The 21,724-nt window shown below is 54.6% G+C and overlaps 1 protein-coding gene across 2 annotated transcripts in view; it reads left to right on the top strand.

Annotated features, from left to right (window-relative positions):
* The first annotated feature begins 259 nt into the window (after positions 1-259).
* The window catches only part of CARS1 (cysteinyl-tRNA synthetase 1), a 43,802-nt gene continuing 22,337 nt past the window's right edge, over positions 260-21,724 (top strand). Inside the window, exons 1-9 of one of the 2 annotated variants that reach the window (XM_072639458.1) lie at positions 267-396; positions 7,575-7,820; positions 13,747-13,838; positions 14,845-14,933; positions 15,224-15,320; positions 15,974-16,072; positions 16,614-16,763; positions 17,336-17,476; positions 18,546-18,634. In XM_072639458.1, the coding sequence (XP_072495559.1) occupies positions 369-396; positions 7,575-7,820; positions 13,747-13,838; positions 14,845-14,933; positions 15,224-15,320; positions 15,974-16,072; positions 16,614-16,763; positions 17,336-17,476; positions 18,546-18,634 (1,031 nt within the window). In that variant the 5' untranslated portion in view covers positions 267-368. Of the gene's footprint in view, positions 397-7,574; positions 7,821-13,746; positions 13,839-14,844; positions 14,934-15,223; positions 15,321-15,973; positions 16,073-16,613; positions 16,764-17,335; positions 17,477-18,545; positions 18,635-21,724 lie in introns of both variants that reach the window. The other variant, XM_072639459.1, reaches the window with a different exon arrangement.

The raw sequence follows: 21,724 nt of genomic DNA on the forward strand, positions 1-21,724 counted from the left end.
CGAAGGGCCGGCCAGGACCGCGGACAGCGCCGCCCCGCCCCTGCCCCAAGGGAAGCTTCGCGGCTCTCAGTTTCCCTAGGATTTCCCTGCAGGGCCGGGAGGGGCGGGGCCGGGCGGGGCGTCGACTCCCTGTTGGCCAGGACTACACTTCCCGGCATGCCTCGGGCCAGAGCGTTTCTTTCCCCTCTCCTCCGCGGGGCGTCGGGCGGTTGCCTGGCAACGCAGGGTGTCCCGGAAGCAGCGCCGAGCGGGGCGGGACTTCCGGAGCCGGGACTGGAGTTGCATCAGCTTGAGAGGCTCGGGGGCTGAGGGGCCAGAGGGGATCCCGACGTGAAGCCGCGAGCGGGGGCGGGAGAAGAGCCCGGGCAATGGCAGGAGCCGCGGGGGGCGAGCAAGGTGAGCGGGACCGGGGGGAGTGGAGCGAGGCCCCCGACGGTGTGGGGATCACAGAGAACAGGGGGTGAGCCTCCCGTCCGTGTGGGGGGCACAGAGAACAGGGGGTGAGCCTCCCGTCCGTGTGGGGGGCACAGAGAACAGGGGGTGAGCCTCCCATCCGTCAGGGGATCACAGAGAACAGGGGGTGAGCCTCCCATCCGTGTGGGGGGCACAGAGAACAGAGGGTGAGCCTCCCGTCCGTGTGGGGGGCACAGAGAACAGAGGGTGAGCCTCCCGTCCGTGTGGGGTGCACAGAGAACAGGGGGTGAGCCTCCCATCCGTCAGGGGATCACAGAGAACAGGGGGTGAGCCTCCCGTCCGTGTGGAGGGCACAGAGAACAGGGGGTGAGCCTCCCATCCGTGTGGGGACACAGAGGGCAGGGAGCGAGCCTCCCATCCGTCAGGGGATCACAGAGAACAGAGGGTGAGCCTCCCGTCCGTGTGGAGGGCACAGAGAACAGAGGGTGAGCCTCCCGTCCGTGTGGGGGGCACAGAGAACAGGGGGTGAGCCTCCCATCCGTGTGGGGACACAGAGGGCAGGGAGCGAGCCTCCCATCCGTCAGGGGATCACAGAGAACAGGGGGTGAGCCTCCCGTCCGTGTGGGGGGCACAGAGAACAGGGGGTGAGCCTCCCATCCGTGTGGGGACACAGAGGGCAGGGAGCGAGCCTCCCATCCGTCAGGGGATCACAGAGAACAGGGGGTGAGCCTCCCATCCGTGTGGGGGGCACAGAGAACAGAGGGTGAGCCTCCCATCCGTCAGGGGATCACAGAGAACAGGAGGTGAGCCTCCCGTCCGTGTGGGGGGCACAGAGAACATAGGGTGAGCCTCCCATCCGTCAGGGGATCACAGAGGATAGCAAGTGAGCCTCCCATCCGTGTGGGGACACACAGGCAGGGCTGGGAGTGAGACCTCCGTCCATCTGAAGAGCACAGAGGGAGGTTGGGGAGCGAGCCCCTTTCCTGCCCTTGGAGGTCTTTCCTCGGGTCCCCCAGCACCCCCAGTCCTGTGAGGAGACTGCACAGCTGGAGGGGGAGTCGCTAAGGCTGGGTCTGCGGAGGGGGTGGAGGCACAGGCAGATAGTGCTGGAAGAGGGATGTTCCCCAAGGTGTCTCAAGGAAGTTCAGTTTACCTCAGGAAGGCATGGAGCTGCCCGGTGCCCTCCAGCTGTAGATCCCCCAGTGGTTGGTCTGGGAGGGCGGCATCTCCCAGGTTTTCTTACAGCCGTGGGACATGGGGTGGGGGAGGCAGGTCCCTTGGGCGCAGTGCCTGGCTGGGCGCTGATGCTGAGAGGCTGCCTCCACCCCTGCCCCCTCCCTGTGGTGACCCAGGCTGGGGTCTGGGGCTTGGAATGGGGGTCCACCTACAGAATATGGCAGAGAGCCCTGGATGCCAAATTGGGGGTGGATCCTGGGCCTGCTCCTTATTGACCTCTCACAGCACCACATTGAATGTCTTCCCAGAGGCATCCTGCTTGCCTGTCAGAGTCGCCATCTTTTCCTGGGCCTCAGTTTCCCCAAATGTCAATGGTATGGGTGGGCTTAGTCCCCTTTTCAGCCCTCATCTGCTCTCCTGGGTGGCTCCCAGCAATCAATCAATAAAACCATATTAAGCTCCTGTCATGAGCCAGGCACTGGACTGAGGTACAGAAGGGGGCAGAGCAAGCTCCAGACAGGATAAAGCAGAGTTATTGAACGGAGAGAAGGCTTCCTCTTGGTGGGGGGATTGTAGCAGGGACTGAAAGAGAGCAGGGGAGAGCTGGAGTCAGTGTTCCCCAGGCATGAGGACGGCTGAGCCGGAGACCAGCAGTCCTGGATAGAAGAGGATGCGCTGGGGAGTCTGGACAGGTGGGCTGAGGACCCCATTCCCAAAGGGAAAGGTGAGCTTGGGAACGGATGACTGGCCTCCATTCTGACCTCAATATTTAGCCAACATGTGCCTAGAGTCCTGGGCCCTGTCGGGGGAGTAGAGGGGAAAATCTCTGCCCTCCTAGGGAACTCTGACAATAATACACGGTCAGGAGCTCCCTTCCTAGGGTGGTACAGACTAGGGAGGTTCAGGGCAGGCTACCTGGAGGATGTGACCGTAGAGGTTGAATAGAAATTCCAGGGATGCCTAGCTGGGGTGGAGGAGAAGGAAGGGCCCTGAATGCCAGACCAGAGGTTTCTGAACTGGTGAGCCCCACCACCTGATTCATGGGGCATGAAGAACTCTGTGGGAGGCAAGGGAGGCAGGCGAGGTGGAATGAGAGCATGTGGCAGATACCGCAGGGCTGGCCTCATAGGACTGCTAGGGAGGGGAGAGCCTCAGGTAACCCGTAAAAGCTCCCTTTGGCTGACTTTATGAGCATGCTCATCCCAGGCTCTCAATTCATTAACTGAAACCTCCTTGGTCCAACTTTATGGGATGAATCCCTGGAAACTGGTACAACCCAGCCCAAGCTTCTGGGCCAAGAGGATGATCTTGGCTTTCTCGGCTCTGGTACCCACTTAGGCTGCTGGTAGGCAGGCCTTGTGAGAGGGGCATTTGGATTATTCAGCCTGCCCTGGTTTCTCTGTGCCCTACTCTTAAGTCTTTATTTGGAGTTAGAGGTCCTTGCCTGGGGTGGAGCGAAGTTCAGGAGGATGGTCCTCTTTGCAGTATGGGAGAAGCTAATGGGGTCCAGCCCTGTTACTTACTGGGGAGACAGATCCAAGGGCTAAGTTGTTACCAAGAGAAAGGAGGTAGTTGGGTTGTCTGAGAGAACCGCAGCATGGCAGGGAAAAGGGGTCAGGCTGCTATTGTCAGGGACTGCTGTGGATGGAGCCCTGCACCCCTTGGGCCCCTCCTGGGACCCATGGACCCAGGCTTTCTGGTGAAAGCAGGAGTGACCTCATCTGTAAGATGTGGATGGTAACAGGCTCGTTGTGAGGATTGGATGAGATCCTACTTGTAAAGTGCCTGGCATATGGAAAGTGCTGTATAACATGTTTATTCCCTTCCCTTCCCCTTTAAAAGCCACACTGAGATTTTCTGTTTAATATTGGAGGCAGTAGAGAGCCCCTGGAGTCTCCTGAGCCACAGAGTGAAGCTTTTCCCCACCCCTCCTCCTTCTAGTACCTCAACAGCTCTTTGCCCACGTCCTCTGTCAGACTTGAGGGCTAGGGCTGGCTTTGGTCTTTCTTTGTATCCCCAGCCCTTAGCAAGGTGCCTGGTACACGTTTGTGGACAGACAGGCCAGGCTTTAGGAAGACCAGCCACTAGGGCAGCAATCCTGGTGGGAGGTGACAAGGCCCTGAGAGAAGGGGTCCTGTAGGGGAGAGGAGGTAAGGATGGCTGGGGCATGGAGGGGAGAGTGAGGACTCGTGGGGCAGGTGACTGCCAGATTGAGGCTGCCACTCCTGAAGCACAATGCTCAGCCACTTGAGGAGGAAGGGGGAACAGGCAGGAGGAGCTGGACCCTCCTGGCACGGCCCTGCAGGACTCAGGAAAAGCAGAGCACCCAGGCTTGCTGGAACGTTGTATCAAGTGGGAGCAGTTGGTTGCTTCCCTTCTATTTCCAAGAGGTCTTTGCTTTTCTTTACAATCTGAGAGTGGCCCAAGGGCCCAGGTACTGGTGTCTGAGCTGGAATTCCCAGAGACCCTTTGCTACCAGGATAATGCTAACTGGCCTCTGAGAAGGAGGGAAGCCTTTTGGGAATGGCCTCTTTAGCGACCTCTCTAGGAGGAGCTGACCGAAGGTACCCGTTCCTTCTTTCCTGTCTCTGGTCAGCCCTTTAAGCTTTCCTAGTGGGCCCCAAAAGCTTGTGTTAGGTCAGGCTCATTCTGTGGGTGCCACTAAGGAGTCAGACCAGGAAACAGAACAAGGTCGAGAAGTAGATAAGACCGACACCCTCCCATGGGTTTTCCTTTGGACTTGTGGTGAGTCACGGCTGTGCATTTTACAGGACAGAAGCACCCCAAGGCTTCTTGCAAAATCCAGGTTCCTCTTTGGGAGCAAACAACTGGGGCACGCCATCGGGGTGGCACTGCCCACCAGACTGCCGTTCAGTTTGACCATGCTCTGAATCAGGGTTGACTGTGACCTGCTTTCAGTGTGTGGGCAGCATGTGGCAGCCACAACAGTTTCCTTCCAATCTACGGGACTTGGCTTTTCCTCCACCTCTCACTGATGGCTCTGTGATCTTGTGGGTGGGAGGATATGCTCTCCTGGCCCCCCACTGCTGCTATTCTGCTGTGCTGATAGTATCACAACGTGGAATCCACGTGAGATCCACGGCTCCCTTTCCAATTCATGGATTCTGTGTGCCAGCCAAACTGTCTTGCGTCCTTTCCTTGAAACACTGCTCTCTCCTGGCCCCAGACCTGGAGTGCTGTTCCCTGCCCCAGACTCCAAGAATCCCCTGCTCAGGAGCACCTGCCTTGGAAGGATCCCTTCAGTCAATCAGCAGGCCTCGGCTGAGGGCACTGGACTGGGAACTGGGCTGTTACCCCTCCTCACACTTTGGGGTTTATTTCTCATTTGCTATCTCGTCTCCCCCTAATGTAGAATATAAGTCCATTGAGGACAGGCCCTATTTTTCAGCTTGTCTCTGTATCTCTCACATGCCATATAATACTTCACATTAAGGCAATTAAGGTCTGTTGGATTGGCCCAGAAGGAACTCCTTTAGGTAGGGACCTGCAATGTGACCCCTCAATCACTTGTTTATCCTATTAGAAATGAAGATTTTTCTTACCATGTGCCATAAGTTGTAAGCGCTTTGAGATCCTCATTTTAAAGGCACTGAACCAGAGGATTAGTGTGAGAAATATCACCCAGGAGGGGAGCTTCAGGTTCCCCCACTTTCCTTCCCACCCTCAGACCCTTTCTAAATAACAATCCTTGTTTGGTCAGCCTGCCCTCGGGTACCTTCTCTGCATTCCTCCATCAGTCCAGTAACGGTCTTGGTCCAGAGCATTAGGGACTCAGTGGTGCGAGGCTTGCAGCTTGGATCGTGCTAAGGGCATGCCTGGATTTTATTCTTTGTCATGTTCAGATCCCCTTGTTGGGAAAATGCCATCTGTGCCAGTGGGCTGTCCTAGGTCTAGGCCCCATGACCACTGCTCTGGGAGCAGCATCTCTGGAGAAGAGGCTGGGGAGAGCCAGGAGCACAGGAGGTGCTTAATTAATGCTTGGCGACTTGAGCCGCTGCAGGTGCTGGGGTGGGGGAGGGATATGGATCAGCATTGGTGTTAGTGGTCACCTAGGCTAGGTAAATCACTCCCTCCTCAACTAACTGCTTTTGTATCCTTAGAAACACAGCTCTGAATGGTGGGCCCAAAGCCCTTGAGAGAGCAGTGTCCTCCAGGCCCCTGTGCCCCCATAGAGAACAAGGCAACATCAGCATCCACAATGTCGGGCACTACTGGCCCAACCTCCTCAGCATCCACGCATACTGGGTGCCAGATACCAGGCTAAGTGCTATGGCCACAAAGAAAGGCAAGACAGTCCCAGCTGTCCCTGGGCTTCCAGGGAGACATGTAGATGGGGGTTAGGGAAGACTCCCCATGGAAGGGGGGATTTTAGCTGAAGAAAGCTGGTTCTTGACGCTGTCTGGTGATTTGACATTAGGGATGGGGGTGCTTTTATGGCTAGGAATAACATGAAAGGAAATGCCTGACTGTGCATTTTAGCCCATGGTTGTCTGGGCTGCCATTGAATTGTGGCCCACAGGTTCTTTTTGCTTTGACTGCCATCCACCAGGTGCCATCCACCAGGATACCCATGGTGCCTTTGGGCATAAATCAGGTGGCAGGAGTCTGGCCTTGACCTTGGACACATCACTTCTCGGCCTCTTGTCTGTGAAATGAGACTTGGGAGAGTACCTTGAGCCCCACCCAGAGAGTGGAAACCAAACTTGCTTTTAACTTATTGTCACACAGATTGATTAAGCTCATATGTGTATGGATGTCATGTTGAGGCCAGAGCAAGTTCAGTGGTTATGAAGATAGAATAGTTGTGTTGGCCTAGGAAGCCTGCTCCAAAGCCCCACCCCTCCCCCAAGGTGCCCTGGGCTTGGGAGCTGTTTGTTTGACATGAGTCAATGACATCTTAGCGCCCAGCCTAGAGGAGCTCATTTGGACCACCTGTGCACCTCTTGGCTATGAACCTGGGATCCCCAAGGATGGCTGCCAGAGACGTCTCCCTCCCCAGGGACACAAAGTGCATGAGCGATGGATCAGGGGGACGTTCTCTGTCAGAACCAAGGGAGGGTGACCCAGTAAGAGCCAGCTGGGGCTTCCTCTCAGGTGTCTTCTGCAGAACTCTGCTGTGTGATGTGCCCTTAATGAACTTTTATTAAATACAAGGAGGTGGGACACACACACACACACACATACACACACACACACACACACACACACACACACACACACACACACACACACAGAAGGAAGGAAAGGAGGGCAGGCTCACTTTACCCTGTATAAAACCACTATGCAGATTCTTACTAGTCCTAGAAATCATTGTGTTGGGAAGGTTTTCTACCCATTATTTCTTGAAGGCCCCTGGTAAGTTTGGAAGGAAAGGAGGGAGGTGGTGAGAGGCCCTGGAGTCCCCTGCCCATGCTCCAGCACACGCCCCTTCCTGTCCATGCACCTAACCAGTCATTCACCCCTCTCTGGCTCCTCACCCGTCCAAGGAGGGGCTCAGACAGAACGACATCAGGGGTGTTCTCCGGCTTAAAATGCTTTCAACTTTTCACAGTCAGGGTAAAGGGTTGGGGTCCTGGCCAGGGGGCAGGTGCTTGATGAGGAGGCCTAGAGAGAGTGAGGGGAGGCGGTGACAAGCTAGGGGATCAGGAGGCAGGACAGGCCCTAGAACAGTCCAAAGTGAGGAGAACATTGACTTTTCTGGAGCTTGTGCAAGACTTCCCATGTCTTGTTGCCAGGCAGGTCCCTAAACATCCAGGAATTCCTTTCAGTGATCATGGTGGACATGATACGGGAGAGAGGATAGCCCAGCCTGAGAGAGGGCCGAGGGTGGAGATGTGATTCTCCCACCTACCTCGGGCAGCCTGGCCTTTTCAACGCAGGGCTAAGGCCTTGGCAGCCCTGTCTTCAGGCCCATTTGCTGGACACGCCTTCCTCACTGATGTCTTGTCCCTCTGTTTCCACAGCTCTCGGCTACAGTTTTATTCTGAGCATTAGTGAAGAGGAGGCCAGGGTGAAGGCTTTGAATGAATACCTCAGCACCCGTAGTTACCTCCAGGGCCACACCTTCTCCCAGGCAGATGTGGAAGCGTTCAGGCAGTTTACAGGCCCACCCGGGGACCAGCATTTCCACGTGGCCCGGTGGTTCAGGCACATTCACGCCCTGTCTGGCGGGAGCCCTGGCACGCAGGAGCCTTATAGACTCCAAACAAGTGAGTAACATAGTGCGAGAAGGGGAAGCCAACAGGCTCAGTCCCTCAGCCACTCACACAGTCCTGTGCAAGGCTGGCTTTGTGTGCCCAGCACTCAAGGGGCATGGGACCCTTTCTGGGAGGCCTGGTCAGTCAATACCAGAGACATGTTTGCTTTGTATCACCCAAAGCCAAAGTCCCCTTGGAGATGGGCCCAAGACTCCCACGCACTCACTGGCCCACCCAGCTGCTGCCAGGGAGGAGCGACCCTTGTGCAGTTACTGCAACATGATGGGGAGCACCAAGACGGAGCTTTGGGCCTCTGTGGGTGCTGGCCAGATCCTGTCCTTGGCATCTGGCAGTTCTGAAATCCACCTCTTTGACATCATGTCTCTAACACTGGGGCAGACCTCGTCCCTGTTGGGGGGCCGTGGAGGATGGCCAAACTGGACAGCCCAGGGTCCCACGGTGTGGCAGGTGTTTGAGACCCCCCCATTCCCCCAAATGCATAACTGATAATCTGCTTCTGCTGATGGAAGGTAGGGGGAGTGAGCATTCAGCTTAGTCAGCGAGGTCGTTCTCTAGATATGTCTGTGGGCCTCAGTTTCCTCAGGGGTAAAGGGAGAGAGTTAGGCAAGGTGACCTGAGGTCCCATTGTGCCTGCCCTGACACAGTCTGGCTCGGTGACCTTTGGTTTTAGTGTGTGTCCGGATATGTGTGTGGGTACACATGCTGGAAAGCCTCTGTGAGTTGGGTACCTAAAGGAGAAGTCTCAGTTAGTGGTGGGCATCATGGGGGTTTGCCAGGATGTTTGAGATGATCATGTTCTCCTAGGGCTCTGACTCCCTCCTTCGCTCATTCACGATGACCACAGTCCATTTCCTGATCTGTGGTCATCATCTCCTCGGTGGCTAACTCCATCTCGTCTACACATTCCTTAGGACTCCTTGGGACCCAGGCTCAGTTGTTGGGACATCTCTATGTGGGTCTCTGCTTATGGGCCCAGTGGTGGCAGCCAGACAGCCCCCTTCCTGGTCTCCCAGCACCGAGGAGTCTGACTGCAGGTTGAGGTGGGGCACGCCTCCCCCAGGGCACACAGATGGCTTTGAGCATCATAAGCCTGGCGTGGCCTACCTGTGTCTAATGAGCCCCAGCTGTCAGTTAGCACCTTTCATCTTAGGCGTTAAGAGACTGGGTTTGTCATCTCCCAGGGAGAGAGTGAGGTGGTGGGGCGTTGGGGCAGGACTTGGCATGAAAGTCCCTGTAATTACAGAGAGCATTGAACTAATGAAATGAGGTCACTCTGAGAGTTAATGAGATAGTTAACATTGGTTGAATGTGGGGACATAGGTTCTGTCTGGAACCCGGGCCTCGGTTTCTACCTGGGCATTCACAGCCATAAAGAGCCCTGGGAAGAGTCACCAAGGCCTGGTAGCCTCTGGCTTCTCCAGATGCATCCTCCTCTGCCCAGCATGCCTGCCCATCCCCAAGTGGGCTTTCAGGGAAGTCTTGAGACCTAGAGTCTTTTCTGAGGCATCTAGTGACCCTTGGGCATGCACATGCACTATAAATTTGGGAGGTTTTTTTATTGCATTTCCTTAAGATGTTGCCTAGGTCAGAACTCCACTGGGCCCTCACCCACTCCCTCTTGTGCTTCCTGTCATCTGGCCTTGGATTCAGGCAGATGGAAGAGTCTGATGCCCCCCCACAGAGGCCTCAGGGACAGGCTGAGTGTGTGAGGTTCCCATTGGTTACATCGAATACCTGGGAAGTTCTGGGCTAAGCACAAGGTTCTGTTAGGTCAGGTGGGCAATGTGCCCAGAGTGTGGTTGGCATACTCTGTGCCTACCAGGGCTGTCTTTAATTAGAATCCTGAGAACACAAGCCATCCTGTCAGACTCCAGTATCATGATAATGTTGAGGTCCCCTGGATCCCACCTGGGAATTCACTGCAGCTTCTGAAGATAGAGAGGGAGGAAGGAAGACATTCTCTGGCTAGCTTCTTGTCACACACATAAGCACACATGCTGTCGACCCTTCCTCTCCTTTCCGCATCATTACCATCTCCTGCATCCCTCCACCTGTTGGTCTCAAAAAACATGGCGGAGGAGTAAAGGAATTCGTGAATGAATGCTTGAAAGTCTGTCCTATGTGCTGAGCTTTGTATCCAGGCCTGGGTTTACAAATACAAAAGCCAAAAACTGGGTGTGAAACCCAGAACATCCCTGTGCCCTTTCTCTGCCCTTTCACTGAGGCTACTTCTCTGGTGTTACTGAGTGACTCTCGGTAACTCTCCGAGCCACTCTGAACCTCTGACTCCTCATCTAGCGGGGGGTGGGAGTGGGACTCGCTCCCGTGACTTCTATTCCCTCGCCCTGCCAAGCCTATGAGCTTTTACACAGATTTATTGAAGTTGGGAGCCTTTGTCTTTGTGTCGCAGTTATTTGCTTCTCACTCCCCCTGGGAGGATAAATCTTCCCTTTGTCTGGCAGTATAGACATGGCCAGGAAGAAGGAGAAGATAGTTTGTCCTGTCTGCTTCCAAAACCTGGAAGAAGTCCTGTTCCTCACACTCTTGGCTCCTCCTGTTCCTCATGCCCTGGGCCCCTGCTTCCTCAGTCCTGTCCTTCACGCCCCCATCTTCCAGCTCCTTCACTGGTTTGCTTATCATAGGTGCTTAGTAAATGTTTGTTGATTTAAATTGACATCTGTGTTTTAGTTAGGACCTGACAGGGGCAGAAGTCAGTACTTCTTGCCTCCTTATTCCTAGAAGTCCCCAGATTGAAGTTAGCTTTGAGGGTGTGAGCAGTCATATCACATGGTTGGTGCTTAGTGAGCTGCTGACCACCTGGACTCCTCAGATTTTTTTCAGACAAATTACTTCCTCCACCTTGTACTTGTAAAATTGATTTTTCTTAACCTGAGTGTAAGAATTTGTGTTTATCCTTCTTAAACTTCCTCTCATTCAGTTTGACCTAGTGCTCTCTGGAGCCTGTCCGTCCCTTTGGATGCTGAGGCCATCAGTCAGTATGTTAATTCAGAACCAACTCAGTATTTGGGAGGCTCCAAAGGACAGTTTGGGAGAGGAGAGGTATTAGATTGACTATCGGATGCTAATCTACAGAGCGGTGTAGACCTCACTGGTGTGTGCCTGGGGAGCCTGGACAGTCTGCCAGTGCCACACCAGGAAACAGAATCACTTCCATTTGAATTGTCTTAGGAAGATTCTGAGGATCACCTGGCAAGATAAGGTACTAGACACTGAGGTCCTTACTGGAACTAAACTACCAAGCATTCAAACTCTGCTTCAGAGAGCGCAACTGTGATGGGCTGGGGCGGGCCACGCTGTTGCCAAAAAGACTGTTTTGTGGAGAACTCACATAAAGCAGGAGCTCACATGGTGGTCAGAAGAGGTGATACAAGGACATGCTCAAGGTCTCTCTTAAGAACTTTGGAATTGATTGCGTGACCCAGGAGACACTGGCACAGGACCACTCAGCATGATGTTCCCTCCTCAGAGAAGGTGCTGTGCTGTATGAGCGAAGCAGAACTGAGACAGCTCAGAGGAAATGCAGGAGATGCAAATTTAGAGAATCCACCCCCGATGTTCACACAGACTGTCTGTGCCCGGCCTGTGCTGGAGCATTCCCAGTTCACATTGGTCTGATCGGTTGCAGTTGGAGGCACAGTCACTGGACTCTAGCAAAGTGACCGCACTTTGGTTCTCTCTGAGAACCTTGGACGATGGTGGTTATTTTTCCCAACAGTCCTGGCTTTATCTGGGTCCCTGGGCCCTCCCTTGGAGACTTCATTTCGTGTTGATGTGCAGCGGTTAATGACTGTCAGCATTTGGTCCACCTGTATTTGTCTGGCAGCCCAGAGCTGCTTAACTTTTCCTCCAGACTTGTCTCGGCAAAGATCTGTGCAGTGTTCCTCAGCTCTCCAAAGAGCCGGTCAGACCAGGAGCTGAGGAGGTGAGCACAACCTGTTCTCGCCATCTCCAGCTTTGGTTAAGTTGGTCACTAGTCAATAATCCGTCCTCAGCCTTTTACCAGGACTCCCTATGCCTCCGCTGGTTCCATTCCATGCTCTTCTTTCTCCCTGGAGTCATTTTCCTTCCCCTGTGATGACCCGTTTCTGTTTGTACGCAATGCTCCCCCACCTCAGAAACCGCCAGGGCCAGGGCTGTGTGCTGGCCATCTCTGAAGCCCAGGGTCCGCCAGTGAGCAAGCATTCCGGTAGTGTGGAAGGGTCTGCTCTCTAGGCAGCAGATGTGAAAATCCGGGAAGGGATAAAGGAACCCAAGACAAGATTTCAGATTCAGAAAGCAGGGAGATAGGAATGAACGATGTATCAAACAGGAGGGAACTGAGACCTGCCAGTGCCTCTTAATCACTTTGTTGGTCAGTCAGTCACCAGCTGAGCCAGAGCATGGATTCAGAAGCATTAGATCCACTCTCCAGGGAGACTTTCGAGTCACCAATGACTGACCACATAGAGGAGAGTTTGGCTGGACAGAGGAGACCTGAAGGCAACCTCACCTGCTAGCAGGGGGAGCCCCAGAAGCCTGGGAAGTGAGGTGAGAGTGCCTACCTCCAGGGCTATTGCACACGGTGTCTGTAGATGGAGAATCTGCTGCCCTCAGGACAGTATAAAGGGGTTCAGGAGAAGGGGATGGGGCCAGGACCAGGCTCTAGGGTGCAGGGTTTTAGCTGTTGGAGTTTGCTCCCTGGGGTAGGGAAATGGGGGTCCTTACTAGGTTATAAGTGATCTGTCATGCCCCAGCCAGTTAGAGATTCTTGGTGGTGGCCGTTTGGTCTGTTTTGAAAGGGGATGGGAAGCAGAGAAGGGAGGCGCTATCGAAGATTCTGATTATTGGTGGGAGTGTTTGCCCAAAGCTGCACTCTGTTTGTGGAATTCAGAACATGTAATAGAAGGAACCTGGCTCCTTTGCCAGTGTCTGCTCAGTCTTTCTGGTTCCATTTCATGAGACACAGTTTTAAAAACTTTTATTCCTGTGCCTCTATGAAGTTGGATCAAGAGGCCAGGGGCCTGGCCTCCAGGTCAAGAGTCCAGCCTGGGACTCTGGGGAGAAGGCTAAGAGGTATGGGCCTGGCTGAGCCGGCCTGGCCAGCTTTTCTGGGCCTCCAGGTGGACAAGTTGGTGTCTAAGGCTACTTCAGCCCTCAGTCTCTGCCTCCAACCTTGGTGAGCCTGTCGTCCCTCCGGGCTCCAGGCCAGTCACAAAGAGGAAGTCATCCAACACTTGGCCACCATTTTGCCCCAGTAGAGCATGTGTCCAAAGAAGGTTCTCTGTATATAATCAGAGGTTCCCCCTTCCCCAAAGGATGAAGTTAAAGTATCATTATTAAAAACAAACAATTTAATTAAATTCTAGATTTAAGTTCTGCTAATGGTGACGTTGTTGCTTAGAAAGAGGGAGAAGTGTCTTAGGAAATCCATCTTCAGCCTAGTGCCAAGTAAGCGTGTGGATGCTGGCCTTCCTGATCAGTTGGAGGGAGGCGCCTTTCCAGTAGTGGTTTTTTCCCTAATGGTACTTCCAGAGGGAGCAAAAGCAGGGAGAGGCCCAGAGGCCCTTTCTGGTGGTTTCTTCAGGCTCTCCTGAGGGCAGACTTTAGAGGCCGGGGTGTGGAGGCCCTGGGTGGGCCAGCTCTGTGGCCTCAGGACAAAGGCTGGGGCCCAACTCTGCTGGAGTTTTCCCAATTAGTTGGGTATCTTCACCCAGAGGAGTCACTCAGCCTGCCTGCTCAGGCCTGCCAGAAGTGGGAGGACCCAGCCTGGGAAGTGAAGGACATTTCATCTTCACATGTATTTCAGCAGAGAACTTGATTTCCTTCTTAAAAGTCCAGAGGACACCTGCCCCTGCATGCTGACGAGTGTCCTGGAGCCTCGAAAGGAGGGCTGACATTCCTCTTGCTTCCTTTCCAGGTAAGGGCCGACGTGCCCAGCCTCAGTGGTCTCCTCCAGCTGGAACGGGACCTTGTAAACTGCGCCTGTATAACAGCCTCACTCGCAGCAAGGTGAGTGATCCCCAGACAGGGGGCTCCTGTCCTGGGCTCTTCCCAGGACACCCTCCTCAGCTTCTTCACTGACTTTCCCTCTCAGTGGACTCAGGGAGAATTTCTGAAGTCTGAATGAAATGCCTTTACTGGGTTTCTTCAGCATGGGAACCACATCTTAGGGATGCATCAGACATCAACCACGTGCTGATGTCCAGATGGGCCCAGCGCCGCTTGAGAAAAGCCTGGTGGGGCAGCCTTCCTGGACCATCTTAGCCTCAGGCAAACCAGAATGAGCAGAAGGGTGAAGCTGTTATTAGGTGGTCAAGGCTCGAGGCTTCATTTAGTGCCCATGAGGTGCCAGGCCCTTTGCTAAGAGCTGAGGTTACAAAACACAGGCAAATGCTCTCATTCTAAAGGGACACAGTGGATGGATAGGATTGTCAGCAGAGAAGGCATTAGCAGCTGGGGAGGACGCATTTAGGGTTAGGGTTACACAGGGAGATTGAAAGAAGCCAGGAGAGTGGATGAGCAGGGAGGCCCCTCCAGGCATGAAGGGGGCCCTGCAGAAGCCCTCAAGAGGTGAACCGCCTGTGGTGGGACTTGGGGAGCATACCAGCCCCATGACACATGAGTCCACCATTGCTAAAACTGAGAGGGGGTGGTGTGAAAGGCCCCTGGGCCTGTCCTGTCCTCCCCAAACTTGGGCTCTGGCCAATGGCCAGTGTCTGGGGGTGGGGCCTTTGGCCAGTGGTTGGGTTATGGTGGTGCCTTGTCTTGGGCAGGTGCTATCCAGTAGACTACAGCCCAATGTGGGCTTGGCTGTGACTTAGCTAGGTAACACTGCAGGACAGTTGAGGCTTCTGGCCTCATGCTGCACCCTGAGAGTCTGGCTGCTGAGGGGGAAGTGGCTGGTATGTCTTCCCTGGGCAGATTGAGGCTTATTCACCATCAAGCTGAATGGCCCCTGTCCCCACTGCGGTGCCCTGGATGCCTTCTGACCCCTATCTCTTCCTTCCTAACAAAGGATGAATTTGTGCCTCAGCAAGGAAGGAGAGTGACCTGGTACTGCTGCGGACCGACCGTGTATGATGCCTCCCACATGGGCCATGCCAGGTGAGGCCTTGTGCTCACTGTCTGGGTGATGTGCAAATCCAAAGCCCCCCAGGGCTGAAGCCTGGAGAAGGCTGGGGCTGGGGGAGGAGCTCCTGGAGGTTGTGGTTTTGACCTTCAAGGTCTTGTGGGCCCCACCTCCCACTCCCATGGTCACGGTGACTCGGGAGGCATGATATGTGTGCTGGGAAGCCCATGGGCCACAGTCAGCACATCTCAGCAAGCCTGACTGTCGCTACACTGGGCTGGGTGTCCCCTTAAGGAAGATTTTGTTCTTCCTTGAACACCCATAGGTCATACATCTCATTTGACATCCTGAGGCGAGTGCTGCGGGATTATTTTAAATACGATGTTTTCTACTGCATGAACATCACGGATATTGATGATAAGGTAAGCCAGAAAGAGAAGGAGTGAGGGGGGATCTTGAGGAGGTCATGGTCAGAGCATGATTTGGGCTGGGGAAGGGGGTCAGCCTGGTGGTTGGAAGGGCTGTGGGCACCCATGCCCAGTGCCCACCTAGGGAGCAGGCCTCATGAGGGGGAGGCAGCACAGCCACTGGGAAGCCCAGAACATAGTGGGGAAGCCTGAGGTGGAACTGGCAAGGCCCAGGGGAGTGAAATGAGCTGTCCAAGATCATGCAGTAGGGAGTAAGGGCCAGAGGCAGGAGGTGGCCACTGCCTACTGAGCTCTGCTCCATTCTCCACCACAGAGGCGCCCCCAGCTTGGAATCTGGAAAAGATCCCATCCCACCTCCCCTGTTTAATAGGGAAGGGAGCTCAGGGCATGAGGGCTCCAGGACTTGACTGAGGTTGTAAGCCCACTTCCCTTTTGCACTTAGAAAATGCCTACTATGTGCCAGGCATTGTGCAAAGAGCCTAGGGTACAGAGACAAAGCAACCAGTTTCTGCTCATCTGGGGAGACCAGGCATCTGGACAGAATAAGCCTGAGGGCTTTGGTGGGGCAAGAATTAGGAAAAGTGTACATAGTCAGCGGAGATGCCCAGAGTAGCTCTGGGTCACTGGATGTTCTTCCTTGCCCGCAGATCATCAAGAGAGCGCGACAGAACCATCTCTTTGAGCAGTACCGGGAAAAGAAGCCACATGCAACCCAGCTCCTTGAAGATGTGGCGACCGCACTGAAGGTGCGTGTGCGGTATATGGTGCACAGGCTTCCTGCCAGGTCCTGGCCACTTAGAAGTTTTCGGGGAAGACCCGGGACACTGAGGAAACCTCACGTCACCCAGAGGATTTCCTGGTAGTTCTATCCCCAGGGGCTGAGTGACCTCTTAGACATCTACAACCTCACTAGTGCTGATGAGTTTTTTCCTTCCACCAGTGTGGATTGCAGCCCCTTCAGGCCTGAAAATCCTTCCCAGCCTTGCGCTGGCCTCTTCAGCTTAGGGGTGCGAGGGCAGCCTGTACCCCCATTCCCTGAGAGCCCCCCCTTTACTAGGAGCATTCATGCTGTGAGCACTGAACATCTTTAAATAGAGGGAAACTTGAGGGGAGGGTCTGTTCCATCCTGACTGTAGGGGTCAGACTGCACACTGGGTGCTCAGTCAGGTCCAAAGGGCTGGTCCTTACTGTGTGGCCCTTGCCAAACTTCTGGTGAAAGGAACTCTGGGGGAGCGTCCCAAGACCCAGGGGCCTTTTCTGAAAGCCTTTCCTTCTTTCTTGGGGCAGCCCTTTACTCTCAAATTAGATGCGACCACTGATCCTGATAAAAAGCAGATGCTGGAAAGAATCCGGGATGCTGTGCAGCTGGCAGTGGAGCCACTGGCGAACTCAGTGCAAAGAAACAACTCGGGAGACGAGGTCGATGCCTGTGCTGAGGTGGGCCTTGGGAGAGCCCGAGCTGAAGGGGCCGACCCCTGAGCTTCCTGGCTTCTCCTGCCCGCATCCCTGCCCACAGGAGCTCCCAGTGCTGCCTGTGGGGCACTTGTCAGCTGGTTTGAGTTGCCTTTCCAACCTTAGTGCCCATCACTATCAGTAATCAGTAATCAGCAAGCAGCAATTAAACACCTCCTATGTGCTGGGGATCGCAATCTCTAGCCCACCAGCCTTGCTGCTCCCTGTCCTTTCCATCCCATCTCCCATCTCCACACCTTTGCCCAGCCACACCACATACATGGAGTTCACCTCCACCACTTCGTGTTTGATCCTTTGTTCCCAGGGTGGTATGGACACTTCCGGGCTTATTCTAGGTTCTCGGCTTTGTGCTGGGGTCTCAGGTGCAGGTTCCTGAGATGACAGCTCCCCTCCTTTGGTATCCCACACACTCAGACTACTCAGATTTCTTGAATTATCTACTTGGCTCTGAACATGAGAACACAGGAAAGCTAGCACAAGTAGGCAGAATGATGGGACTCGAGTGAGGTGGTCACTGGGCCTCTGTGCTCCCTCAGGTGCTGCTGGAGAAGGCCAAGGATCTGCTTTCTGATTGGCTCGATTCCCAGCTGGGCACCCAGGTGACAGACAACTCTATCTTCTCGGAGCTTCCGCAGTTCTGGGAGGCTGAATTCCACAAGGACATGGAAGCCCTGAACGTGAGTCTGGGTGGACTGAGGCGAGGGCAGGGCCGGGCAGGTAATGTATCTGTTCCTTCCCCCTGCTCTGGGGCACTAATATTAAGTGACCTGCGCTCAGGGAGTTCCTGCCCTCAAGAGGGAGATCCCAGTGGAAGGGAGATACCAGCATTAGGAGAGTACTCCAGGCATGTGGCACAGCCGGACAAAACACCTAGAGTCTAGAGATGGAGAACAGGGATTGGTGTGAGATCTCTGCAGAGGACTGTTTGAGTGGGGAGAGACTTCAGGCTGGGGAGGAAGGGGTAGTTGGAAACACTATCTCAAACCGGAGCCGATGGAGGAACAAATGATTGGGCTTGTCAGGTAGAGTTGTTAAGTTCCTGCTGTGTGCCAGGTTGGATCCTCACCAGCCCTGAGAGGCAGGTGATATTCTTATCCCCACTGTGCACAAAGGGTGAAGTGACTTGCCCAGGGTCACACAGCTAGAAAGTGGGTGAGGCGGGATTTGAACTCAAGGCTTCCTGACTCCAGGTGCCGTACTCTGGGTGTGGTGGCACCCTGGCTGCCTCTGTGTGTGTAGACTGTCTTAGGAGCTGTGTAGTTTAGTGGGAGGAGAGCTGGGGCAGGGCGGTCCGTCACCTCTCTGTAACTCAGTTTCATTTTGTTCAGAATGGGGATAGTCATCATCTTGCTCAACCCGTTTTTTCTGCTGTCATAGACATAGGCCACAGGCCATCTGGGGGGACCATAGTGCACAGGGCACCAGGCCTGGAATCAGGATGACCCGAGTTCAAATCCAGCCTCACCCACTTCCTAATTGTGTGACCCTGGACAAGTCACTTAACTTGTTTGCCTCAGTTTCCTCACCTATAAGGAAATGGCAACTCACTCCTGTACTTTTGCCCATCAATTCTCAGTGGGGCCATGGAGAGTCGGACCTGGCTGAAACAGCTGCACCACAACCTTGTTAAGCTCTGTCTGTGTCTGTGCTCTGCAGGGTTGTGCTAGGGACTCCTCTCTCCTAGAGCGAGGCGTCACAGGGGCTGCGTTCAGGCACCATCTCCATCTTGTTTCTCGTCACCTACAGGTGCTTCCCCCGGATGTCTTAACGCGTGTCAGTGAATACGTACCTGAGATCGTGCACTTTGTTCAGAAGATTGTGGACAACGGTTATGGGTGAGCAGCCCGCAGTGTGGTCCCCAAACCTGGCACTCTTTACTGTCCTTCTCGAGCTGACCTTAGTACCAGGCCCCAGCTGGGTCAGGGGTCAGGGACCTCAAAGGCCCTTCCAGGCCTTGGTTCATATCACTTTGTCTGGATGTTAGGATGCTTCCTTTGGCAAGGAGTGCAGATCAGGAGGGAGAGAGCCTGGGAGCAGACTAGGGAAGAGGCGATGTCTGCAGTTAGAGAGGATGGGAGAGGGGGCAGAGGGGCCCTGGAGCCAAAAGGGAGCCATCTGGGCCCGTGACTGATGGTGGACTGAATCCTGGGGGACTGGGGAGATGGACTCTTCTGCAGGAGGGGCAACTTCAGGGAAGATGTCAGGCTTCTCCCAGAGAGACCTGGCAGGTATAGACCGGTGGACCATTTTGAGCCGGTTTTACCTCTTTTAACCTGTGGCACAGTGCCTTGCTTGATGGGAGCTAACGAATTCAGTGTGATCATGGTGAGAGAAAATAGAAGAGGTCCGGGAGAGACCTAGGGATCCCCCTGCTCTGGGGGAACAAGACTGATGATGGTCCCCAAGAGATTGGCTGGTACCAGCTGGCATTGCCAATGACACAATCACCACGTCACCACGGCCACATAACGTGACTTTATCTTCAGGCAGCCAGGGTGGCTCACTGGGGAGCACAGGACCAGCTCCTGGGGCTCATCTGGATTGAGCCACTGAGGGTCTTAGTGAGTGTCACTGCCCAGGGTGCATGCTTAGGGACATCTTTTGTCAGAAGGCAGGTGACCAGCGAGTGAGTCTCACCACACCACGCAGTCTATCTACAGTTTGGGGCAGCTTACTAAGCCCCCCACATCTGGAAAGCTGACATGTGGCCAGGGGCAACTGGACCTTTCCCTGTCCCTTATCATGGCCCTCTGGGCCTCTGCTCCCATTGCTGGCCCAGGCATGTTCCCATCTTGGGAGTTTCAATGGAGGGTCCTGCCATCAAGGGAGTAGCTCTGAGGTTTCTGAGTGGTCTCTGCAGCCTGGTGCCCTCTTGACCCTGTGGCCAGGCGGGCCTTCTGCAGGTGACCTACCTGCCCTCTCCCAGGGTGCTAGGCCAACTGTCCTCACCAGTGATGCCCAGCACACAGTGAGCCAGGGCGTCTTAGAGGTTAGTTTCTGTGAGTGAAGTAAAAGCCACCCTGCTGTACAGGGCATTCTGGGAAAGAACCTTGGACTTGCAGTCAGGAGACGTGGGTCCAAATTGGGTCCCAACCATCAGTCAGCCAGCATTTATTAAGCGCCTCCTGTGTGCCAGGCCCCATTCCAGGGGTTGGAGATACACAGGAAGACAAAACCACCCTCTTTGCTCTCAAAGAGCCCCCATTACCATAAAGGAGATCAGAGGGTAACGAGGGGTGTGCAGAGAGAGTATGTGCCCTAGGGGCTGCAGAAGGTGGCAAGGTGGCGTGTGTGTGTGTGTGTGTGTGTGTGTGTGTGTGTGTGTGTGTGTGTGTGTGTGTGTAAGTTGCAGGGGGAAGGAAGCCAAGGGGACTGGGGGGGTGGGAGGAAGAGGCAGAGCCTACCAGGAGCAGAGGCCTCAGCCAGACTCAGTCTTCCCTTCTGGAATATGGGGGCTTACAGGGTGTACGGAGAATGTGAGTCATGAGAATGTGACTTTGCAGGTGCATCAGACGCTCTCTGAGTGATTTCGAAATTGATGTTCCTTCCCCAGGCCCAGATGAGCTGGAGCTAGGGCAGTTCCCTGGCCCATGGCACCCAGAGGGCTCTATCCCCCAGTGAGCTGGGGCTCTGTCTTAAGTGACCCCAGAGATGGGAGCCTGTGCCTGACCAGGAAGGGAACTTGGCCTTGCTCCAGACATTCTGGGACTTAGGGAACCCCCTGGAATTTGTGGGGCTCATCAAGGTGGCCTGGGTCCATGACCAGAGCGTTGAAAAAGATGGTACTTGCGCACCCCCTTGTGGTAGTGTCTCGCTCCTGCTCACTGAGGTCTGCCATGCGTTCTTTGGGCATGTGGACAGTGTAGATGCTCAGTATTTAATACTTGGGGCTTTCTCTGAAAAAGACACTGACACTGCAGCTCTCAGCCCAGGGGGAGCAGTAACGCACAAACAGTGATGCTCTGGGCTGGGCCTGGGACCCAGCTCCAGCAGACCCTCCCCCAGCCACCTCCTTGACCAGCATTGATTAAGTAGCTGCTGGGTGCAGTCTCTGAGACAAAAGAGCATTTGGGCCAAGTCCTCTCATGGGGAATGCACCACTTACATGCATCAACAGGTACAAGGTGAGTCATCGTGGTGGCTGGACTTCCTGCATTGGGATGGGATTGAGAGCTGAGGCTGGAGGGGAGGGGAGGTTGGCTGCTGTACAGGCACAGGACAGGAAGTGGGGTGTGGAGAGGCTTAAGGGGCCCAACAGAGGACTTGTGAGGTGGCTGGGAGCCACTGGAGGTGGCTGAGGAAGGGAGTGGCCAGACCTGCACTTGGGTGGCCTTGTGAAAGATAGATTAGCATAGGGAGAGGCTGGAGGCTTTTACAGCAGCTGAGGCTGGCAGTGATGAGGGCCAGAGCCAAGACTGTTGCTGTGTGAGTGAAGAAGAGAGACTGTTGATGAGTGATGTGAAATTAGCAGTCACAGGATTTGGTAATGGATTAGCTGTATTGGAGTGGCTGAGACCCTGGCGGCAAACCTAGGCAGCGGACAGGCTGGCAGCGCCCTCAGCAGCCATAGGTGGATGTGGGCCCAAAATGGCGGAGAAGTACAGATGAGCTTACCAATGCCACACCTCCACAGCCAGATCCTGTCCTGAGGCAGAAATCCAAGGAAGAACCACAGTGAGGCCTATTTTCAGCTGAGGTCAGGATAGGGAGACAGAGAGGGCTACAGCTATTGGGGATGAGGGCTCTGTGGGCCTTGAGCATCCCAGCACATGGGGACAGAGAAAGGACTGAGGCTGCACCAGACAGGGGCCTCCATCCTTGTGCAGGAGGTGGGAGCAGCAGGTACCAGCTGGCATCTGTGCCTCAGTCCCAAGGACCGAGGAGACCTTCCTCAATTAAGAAAATGAATTCAGAAAGATACACTG

Source organism: Notamacropus eugenii, chromosome 2, assembly GCF_028372415.1.
Source record: "Notamacropus eugenii isolate mMacEug1 chromosome 2, mMacEug1.pri_v2, whole genome shotgun sequence".
Lineage (NCBI taxonomy): Eukaryota > Metazoa > Chordata > Mammalia > Diprotodontia > Macropodidae > Notamacropus > Notamacropus eugenii.